The 8,183-nt window shown below is 34.8% G+C and overlaps 2 protein-coding genes across 2 annotated transcripts in view; both read left to right on the plus strand.

Annotated features, from left to right (window-relative positions):
- LOC109839278 overlaps positions 1-2,154 on the plus strand; it is a 16,845-nt gene extending 14,691 nt beyond the window's left edge. The window contains exons 9-13 of the mRNA XM_020407710.1: positions 52-137; positions 402-610; positions 1,422-1,571; positions 1,687-1,815; positions 1,977-2,154. Coding sequence (XP_020263299.1) covers positions 52-137; positions 402-610; positions 1,422-1,571; positions 1,687-1,815; positions 1,977-1,997 — 595 coding nt within the window. The 3' untranslated portion in view covers positions 1,998-2,154. The remainder of the gene's footprint in view (positions 1-51; positions 138-401; positions 611-1,421; positions 1,572-1,686; positions 1,816-1,976) is intronic.
- On the plus strand, positions 2,993-7,912 carry LOC109828953. Its single transcript, XM_020395971.1, has 7 exons — positions 2,993-3,985; positions 4,083-4,169; positions 4,277-4,495; positions 5,371-5,535; positions 5,976-6,029; positions 6,189-6,335; positions 7,387-7,912. The coding sequence occupies exons 1-7, from the start codon at positions 3,782-3,784 to the stop codon at positions 7,762-7,764; spliced, it is 1,254 nt and encodes a 417-aa protein (XP_020251560.1). The 5' UTR covers positions 2,993-3,781; the 3' UTR covers positions 7,765-7,912.

Here is an 8,183-nt window from a genome sequence, read left to right on the forward strand (position 1 = left end):
CATTGAGTATTTACATCTTTGAAACTAACATTAAATTTGTGATAGTATCAGGATTAGATTAAACTTCATATGCATAAAGCAGTTAATGAAGTCATGGACCTTATCTGATGGGTTTATTCTGCAAAAAGATCTTCAAAGTGAGCTGTAGCCTATCAATTATTAAGGGGGCAAGAATAGTGAACGACTATGAAATATCTTATCTGGATGATACTACTAAAGATGTGTTGCAATAAAAGTTTCTATCATGTCTTCAGATTTCACGCTACAAAATGCTTGAATCGAGAGGCAACACAGTTTCAATTTGTAGTTTCTTGGGTCAACTTTAGTACAATGATGATACTAGGATGCCTTGCAACATGTAGAATACCGCCTTCCTAGATCAACTTTACTACATTGTTGAATATCAGGTTGCTTTGGAAACATGTGTGGTTCATTGATTGGCCTTGCCAAATTCATTTTTAATACATTTGACTATGAAATTACTCAGTTTCGTGGAATCAGAGTTTTATTGAAATGGTATTTCAAAGTATTTTCGTTTATGCAGCCTGCTGAAGGATGGAAGGAGCATAACTGTATACCTGATGAGCATTACGTTCAGACGCTTTTTGCAGTAAGTTTCTCTTATACTCTTATGTTATATTGTATTAGTGATTGTGTTACTTTTGATTCCTGGTATCTGAATGAGTTCACATGGGGATTTAATTAGTATTTGTGATTGTGTTACTTTTTGCAGTAAGTTTCTCTTATACTCTTATGTTATATTGTATTTGTGATTGTGTTACTTTTGATTCCTGGTATCTGAATGAGTTCACATGGGGATTTAATTAGTATTCCAAAACAAACATCTCCAGTTTGTATGGTAAGCTTCTGTGTTTCTAATGATTGATGGAGAACTATGATCCTGAAATGACTAAGATCACATACTTTATTTTGAGATTCAATCATTATATTGGCAATTGGACAATTAGACTGTTTTCTTCCGCATGAAGAAATATACTGTTCTTCACATGTAATGATAAGTTTTGAGTCTATGGGAAGTCCAGTGTGAGTTTCAATCAAGGAAGGGTGTGAGTTGCAATCAAAGAAGAGAGTCGGGTCAATGAATTCTATGGACCGAGTCTCTTCCAGTGAGAGAACATGGCCAATTCTATGGACCACGTCTCTTCCAATGAGAGAACATGGCCTTCTTTGTCTGATTACATTGTCAAATAACAACTTTTTTCACTTCACCAAAAGCACTGTCAATGTTGAAGATTTTGAAGGTCAAATTTAAGTGCAAAAGTAATCAGATGGGAATTCCTTCTGTCTCTGTCTCTGTCTCTTGAGTTCTTGTTTTGTTACCTAATTGTATGTAAAGTTTGTTTATATTTCTTTGGTAGCATTCTCACATGTTTCTTTCTTTTTTTGGTTTCTTAAAACAGCAAAAGGGACTGGAAGGGGAAATTACTAGAAGAAGCTTGACGCATACTGCATGGGATCTTTCATCCTCCAGGGATCGTGAAAGACGTGGCTGGCATCCTATGACGTACAAGCTCTCTGACGCTACTCCGAAGCTTTTAAAAGCTATAAAGGTTTAATTTTTCACCAATTAGGATGTTGCCAAATGTCAATTTTATCCTTCAGCGATCATATGAACTATTGATCATGTAAATCTAATTTTTTTTTTCTTTTGGCGATTATGAGCAGGATATAGATAATATCAATTATGAGACAGAATACAGGAAAGAATGGTGCACCAGCAAGGGGAAGCCATCCAAGTGCTTTCTCTTTGCCCGAAAGTTCACACGTGCTGCTGCCCTCAATCTTCTTAACACTGTAAGTAGATGTACCTTATTTCTTTATAATTCATATCTGTAAGTTTTGCTCAACTTTTACATAATTCACACCTGTTAAATATGTTCTTTTTCTTCTACGCTAATCAGTGTTTTTTTCTCTCTATGCTGTTATTTGTTAATATAGCTTATTTCTTGTGGCAGTCTGCACTTGTTCTGAGATGACATACAGTACATACATCTGGTGGTTTTAGCCCAAGGATGAATCCGTAAACGAGATGAATATACGATAACATAACTTTTATTCTATCTGTATATTATGAGTCACTTGTAAGCAAATACTATGGACATAAATATATTCTGCAGTTAGATTTTGGTTCCTTTATGCTCTTTCATCTGTATCAACTTTGTGTACGCGATTCTATTTAGAAATCAAACTCCTTATACTATGATATGTATTGGTCTCTAATCGTACCCGTCACCGAATGGAAGGATAAGATTCATGTAGCTGATTCAAAAGTTTAAATTTTGGGATAAAGGCTTTTGTTGCTGGGATAAATGTTCTGTGGCTACTGTAATTGAAGACGGTAAATTAGCATTGCATCATAACGCTGTATAACTTAAATTATATGACATAATCTAGTATTGATCCATTACATTATAGACAAAATTACTGACACGACTCTGATAATCACCAAGTCCTATTCTCCTGTTCTTTCATATTTTTATTATTACTTTGTATTTTATTTATTAACTATTATTGGTCACATTCCAAGACGACTCTCTTTTAATTCTTAGCCCCATGCCTCACCAAAATTTGTCAGCTGTATCTAGTTGCCACGGTGCAAGCAAAATTTAACAGAGTGGAATCTGAAGATGAGGAGAAACTGATAGTTTATCCGTTTATTCAATGCTCCTCTTTTGAACAGTGTAGAGGGAGCCGGTGCTTCTCTTTTATGTTTTCTGTTAAAATCTGAGTGGTTATGGGAGAGAAGCGTGGAGGAGATTATTCTATTCACGTGCTGGATTCTATCATTAAGAGTTCAAAGTGAATACATACAGTAATGCATTCCAATTCGTACAAACGTGAAAACTCCCAGACGAAGTGAAGCCAGATTAACTGTAGTCGTCTTCTTTATGCTGCTTTTGTTTACATAATGAGCCGACATAAAGATCATTTCCCTCCATTATGTGGAGGGATATTAGTTCAGGGGATCTAGTAAGCTGGCAGTTGTCTGAAATCATGTAAAAATATGCGGTTTTCTCCAAAATCCTTACACCGTAAGGAGATTTAACTTCGTAATTATCTTTTTAGTTAAAACCATAAAACATTTATCTGTGTAATCTAATAGAACTGTGAATTATCAAGCAGAAAATATAAATATTTTCTGCAGATATCTTTATAGTGCAAAGAAATTTAATTTTTACAATTTAGACTTGTAATCCCAGCAATAAAAGGCGTAACATGAGTTTTTGAAGCCCCCATACAACAACGCTAATTATAGCTAATGCTAGAGGGACAAGCAATACTGGCAACCTTACAAAATCAAACTGCTTCTCATCTTCCATGGAGGAGAAGAAAAAGAGTGGCAAAACAAAGCAAGTGTAGTGGATGTCACCCAAAAATACTGTAAAAAAGAGAAGGAAGGGGGGAAAAAACTTGAAAAGTTTTTTGGACCTCTGCAAGCTATACTAAAAAAAAGCTAATTATTTTGTTAATTAAGAAACACAATCCCCTTCATTTACTCCCTCATAGATAGCATCAAGGCTAGGCCCCCAGACAACTAACAACTCTTCAGTTTTTTTTATCGGACCTCTGTATCAGACTTCTATAGCCTTGGAAAATGTGAGGGTTGTTGTGGGTTTAATTATATGAAATTGGAGTTAGCTGTGATTATGGTTTTTAATACGCAACACGTAACCAGAAGGCAACCACAACAACGTTACGCAGATAAAGACGGTGGAGGTAACTGCAAAATAGAGATCACTACACCAGAATTCTTCAGAAAATGGCTTCTTCTACCCAAAAAAACACTGATTCAATCATTGGTTTCTTTGTTGGTTTCCTTCTTGCCACCTCCTTTGCTCATTGCTCACTGGCTTTAGAGACCGAAAACTCCACTGAATTTAGACCTGCAAAGGAGCTTCTCATGCTTCGGAGGACGAGAGCTCTCCTCAAGAAAATCAATAAGCCTTCTCTTAAGACAATTCAGGTAACGAAACTTTATACAAGTGAGAGTTCAAGGCATAAATTCAACACGTCTCCTGATCTTTTTTTTTTCCCCTTTGTTATTTCTGTGTCCCAAACAGAGTCCAGATGGTGATATTATAGATTGTGTTCCATCTCACCTTCAACCAGCATTTGATCATCCTAAACTAAGAGGAAAAAAGCCATTGGTAAGTGACCTTCAATGTTATTATTTGTTTATTGTTTTCCTTTGATGGGTATTTATGAAAATTTATTTTGAAAGCAATGCTGAAGGATTAATTGGTTTTGGTTGCAGAATCCAACCGAGAGGCCTGAAGGCAATAATGGGTCGGTTTTAGAAGGAATGAGTAAGAGCTTGCAATTGTGGAGAGATTCTGGTGAGTTTTGCCCTGAAGAAAGTGTGCCTATAAGAAGGACTACTGAAAATGATTTGTTGAGAGTAAGCGCATTAGGGAGGTTTGGGAGGAAGCCGACCAGAAGAGTAAGAAGAGATTCTTCTGGCACTGGCCATGAGGTTAGACGAAACGTTTTTTTTTTTTTTTTACATCGTTGTTTTTTTTTCACTTACAGAAATTAGTCTAGTAACATCTCTGGTTTTTGTGCCTATCAGAGAAAATATCACAACTCAAGATGTTAAATTTTCAGATACCGTAATAAGAGAAAAGATGCTTTTCCTGTTTTATTGCTCCAAAAAGGTGTTTGGTGGCTATTTCCGAAAATTCTATGACTATTTTGATGACAGAGAAACAGAGAGAAAGAGGTTTATTTTCATGACTATTTCCTATAAAAATGATGCTTACCGAAAAAATTAGATAAAGGCACACTTAATACCAAATTTACAACCATAAAATATTTATTGAGGGGGAAAATATGAATTTGTTTGTGTACTTTATAGTTCTTTTGGTAGATTTAATGAAATTGTTAATTGCACAATGTCAGGGAATACCATCTATACTAATTGTAATCCTCAACTTTGTCAATTATAACTCCGTTTGTAAAAGAAGGCTTGATCAGAGACCAAAAAGCAAAATTTTAAAATTTTAAATGTATGTGCAATTTTAGAAGGACAAATATGCTTAACAACCATATCTAAGGAGACAAGAACTTATATAGTACGTGTTGAAAAAAGTGTATTTAACTCAACTTACGTGTTAGTTGCAGTCTCAACTATATCTTATTCTTGTTAACCTAACCTAAGGATTTTAAGTCTACAGAAATTTTTTTGAAGTTGGCTCTACTAGAATGCTATAGCTTAACCTTAGTTAGAATCTTGTGGATCCTGGCATGCTTCAAATAAATTAAGCTAATTACATACTGTAATCCTGATTAGTTGGATATGTAAACTTGATTAATTGTAAATTTTATTAGTTGTGTACATTTTGGGTGCAGCATGCAGTTGGATATGTAAGTGGAGATAAGTACTACGGTGCAAAGGCTAGTCTAAATGTGTGGGCACCGAAGGTGACTGCTCCGTCTGAGTTCACTTTATCACAGATTTGGGTGATCTCAGGTCCCTTTAGCGCAGATCTCAACACCATTGAAGCTGGATGGCAAGTAAGAAAAAAGATAGAAACTATGTGTTTTCAGTTTATGTTTGCATAAATTGCATTTAGTTAAAAAAAAAAAATTTAAACATCAAACAAAATCGTTTTTGTTATTTCCTTGTGCTCACACCAGCGAAAGGCCTATCCGATCAGGTTTGAAATAAGTAGTATGTTCCATTTTATTGGGATGTCTTATAAAATCAAGTTTTCATAACAGGTTTTGTTTAAAGCATGTAGTTTGTTTCTCTTTTCCTTCTAACGAAGATAGAAGGCTAAATTGTACTCTTTTAGGTGGTATAACCGTGAAATTTTTCATAAAGTTCTAATTACAACTGCTGTTTTCTACAAATAGCGATATAGGAAACCAAACTAATGTATGTGACATCATTACTATGTCATCTTTACAGGTTAACTAATGTATGTGACATCATTACTATGTCATCTTTACAGGTTAACCCAGAATTATATGGTGATAGTCTTCCTAGGTTCTTCACTTATTGGACGGTAACTACAGAATCTCATTCTACTCATGATAAATTTATACAGTGTTCTCAATCTTATGATGATTAATTTTAGCAATTACACAGCTAATAATCCTTGCTTGCTGCTTGACTATTTTTATTCTTCTTAACATTAACGTATAATATGTACAATTTTGTGCAGAGTGATGCATATCAAGAGACTGGATGCTACAATCTCTTTTGCTCAGGATTTGTCCAAACAAACAATAAATTCGCAATTGGAGCTACTATCTCACCAAATTCAGAATATAATGGCAGACAATTTGATGTCACTCTCTTAATATGGAAGGTGATTTTTAGTTAAAAAATCTTAATGTACTATTACTTCTCTATAATCCTTGTGAATTTCTATATGAATTTCATCAAATGATCCAAAAATGAATATTCCAAGACATTGTCATATTCCTTTGTGAACAACATTCTCATAAAATTTACACACTTGCATAAATGAACATAATATGCACATTGTTAAAACACCGGTATTTTTTCTATAAAATTTTAGATTGTTCTGTGACATCATTTAGAATCAAATAGTAGATAAATTGACCTATAATGCCATCTACCGGTGAGCTTAATGTTTTACGGCCAGCAAGATGCTTTCTGCACGCTAAGAGGAAAATGCATAGCTCCAACAATGAAGGATTTGATGGTTCATTGATAGCGATGGGCTCTCAGCTCATGATCAAGAGGTTGAAGAATCATGCTGACATTACTCAGAGAAAAAAAGACATTACACCGGCCTTTCCCTCAGTGTGAGACTCACTTACCAGTTTTCCCTTTTAGGAACTCCATAAATATAAATGTCTGTTTAGATGAGAATAGCAGATATCACAAATCTATTTATGAAATATTCTTCGGGGTGATGGTAGTAGTGTTATTTGTTGTCAGGTTAGCAGTACTTGCGTCTAGATGATAATATCAGCACAAATTGGTTGTAGCTAAACACTTTTCCTAGATTAGAGTTTCCTTTGATAATGTGGGCATCGTTACATTTGCTATAATAATTTCTTGCTTAAGAAATGTGTGTGGAGAATGTAGAAATGATAGCTTGCTGATACAAATGGTTACTGCTAGATTACTCTTCTTAAACTTCTTCACTAGTATTATCGAGAAAGTTGTTACATTTTTCTTTTAGGATTTCTTTCTTAAAGAACGTGTAAATGATAGTTTTTGTCAAGCAGTTGGTTATTTGTAGATTACATTTCTTAAGACTAAATATGCCTTCGATAGTGATGTCAAGAAAACTTTTACATCTTCCTTATACAATTTTTGCTGAACGTACATATACTATATTGTAATATTTTAAGTGACTAAAATTACTTTTTGCTCCCTATAATTAGGATCCTAAGAATGGGCATTGGTGGCTAGAGTATGGATCAGGGCTAATCTTAGGCTACTGGCCTTCATTTCTGTTCAACCATTTAACAGAATATGCTAGCATGATTCAGTTTGGTGGGGAGATTGTGAACTCTAGACCTTCAGGAGTCCACACCTCCACTGAAATGGGCAGTGGTCATTTTGCAAATAAAGGTTTTCGTCGAGCAGCCTATTTTCGCAATTTGCAGGTTGTTGATTGGGACAATAACTTGATCCCCTTGTCGAATCTCCACCTCTTTGCTGATCATTCGAGTTGTTACGGCATAAAAGGAGGAGTAAATGAAGTTTGGGGGAATTATTTCTATTATGGAGGTCCTGGACGATGTATGAGATGTCCTTAAAAGCTTTAGAGATTTTTTTTTCTCAGATTTTATTTGAATTTTTTCTTTCTTTCTTCTTTTTGTTAGTAACAGGTGGTTTTGAGTATATTGTCCAACTTCCAGGCAGAATTATGTAAATCATGTCCAAGTTTAACGTAACATACCATGATTTTTGCCATATATTTCCTTCTTTTTTATTGATTTGTGAAGAAGAGTGCACGTATCTAGACTTTCATTCAAACCTAAAATGGGAGGATTTGTTGAACATAGAAGTAAAATGGTATAAACTCCAATGCATCAATTCTCATTTTGTTCTTTTTCCTTTTCGGAGAAAGTTCTCTGTTGTTAACGTACTTCAACATTGGAAATGTCAGAAGCACCCAGAAAAGAGCAGAAAGAAGAAGTTCATGCTGATAAGCTTCGAACCTCGTATCCAACGA

This window comes from Asparagus officinalis, chromosome 1 (assembly GCF_001876935.1).
Source record: "Asparagus officinalis chromosome 1, Aspof.V1, whole genome shotgun sequence".
NCBI classification, from domain to species: domain Eukaryota; kingdom Viridiplantae; phylum Streptophyta; class Magnoliopsida; order Asparagales; family Asparagaceae; genus Asparagus; species Asparagus officinalis.

Bases quoted from the DNA above. Each gene is read 5' to 3' on its own strand.
- LOC109828953 (XM_020395971.1), top strand. From the start codon at position 3,782: ATGGCTTCTTCTACCCAAAAAAACACTGATTCAATCATTGGTTTCTTT. The intron at 4,496-5,370 runs GTTAGACGAAAC...TTTTGGGTGCAG, and splicing joins CTTCTGGCACTGGCCATGAG to CATGCAGTTGGATATGTAAG. The intron at 5,536-5,975 runs GTAAGAAAAAAG...TCATCTTTACAG, and splicing joins CCATTGAAGCTGGATGGCAA to GTTAACCCAGAATTATATGG.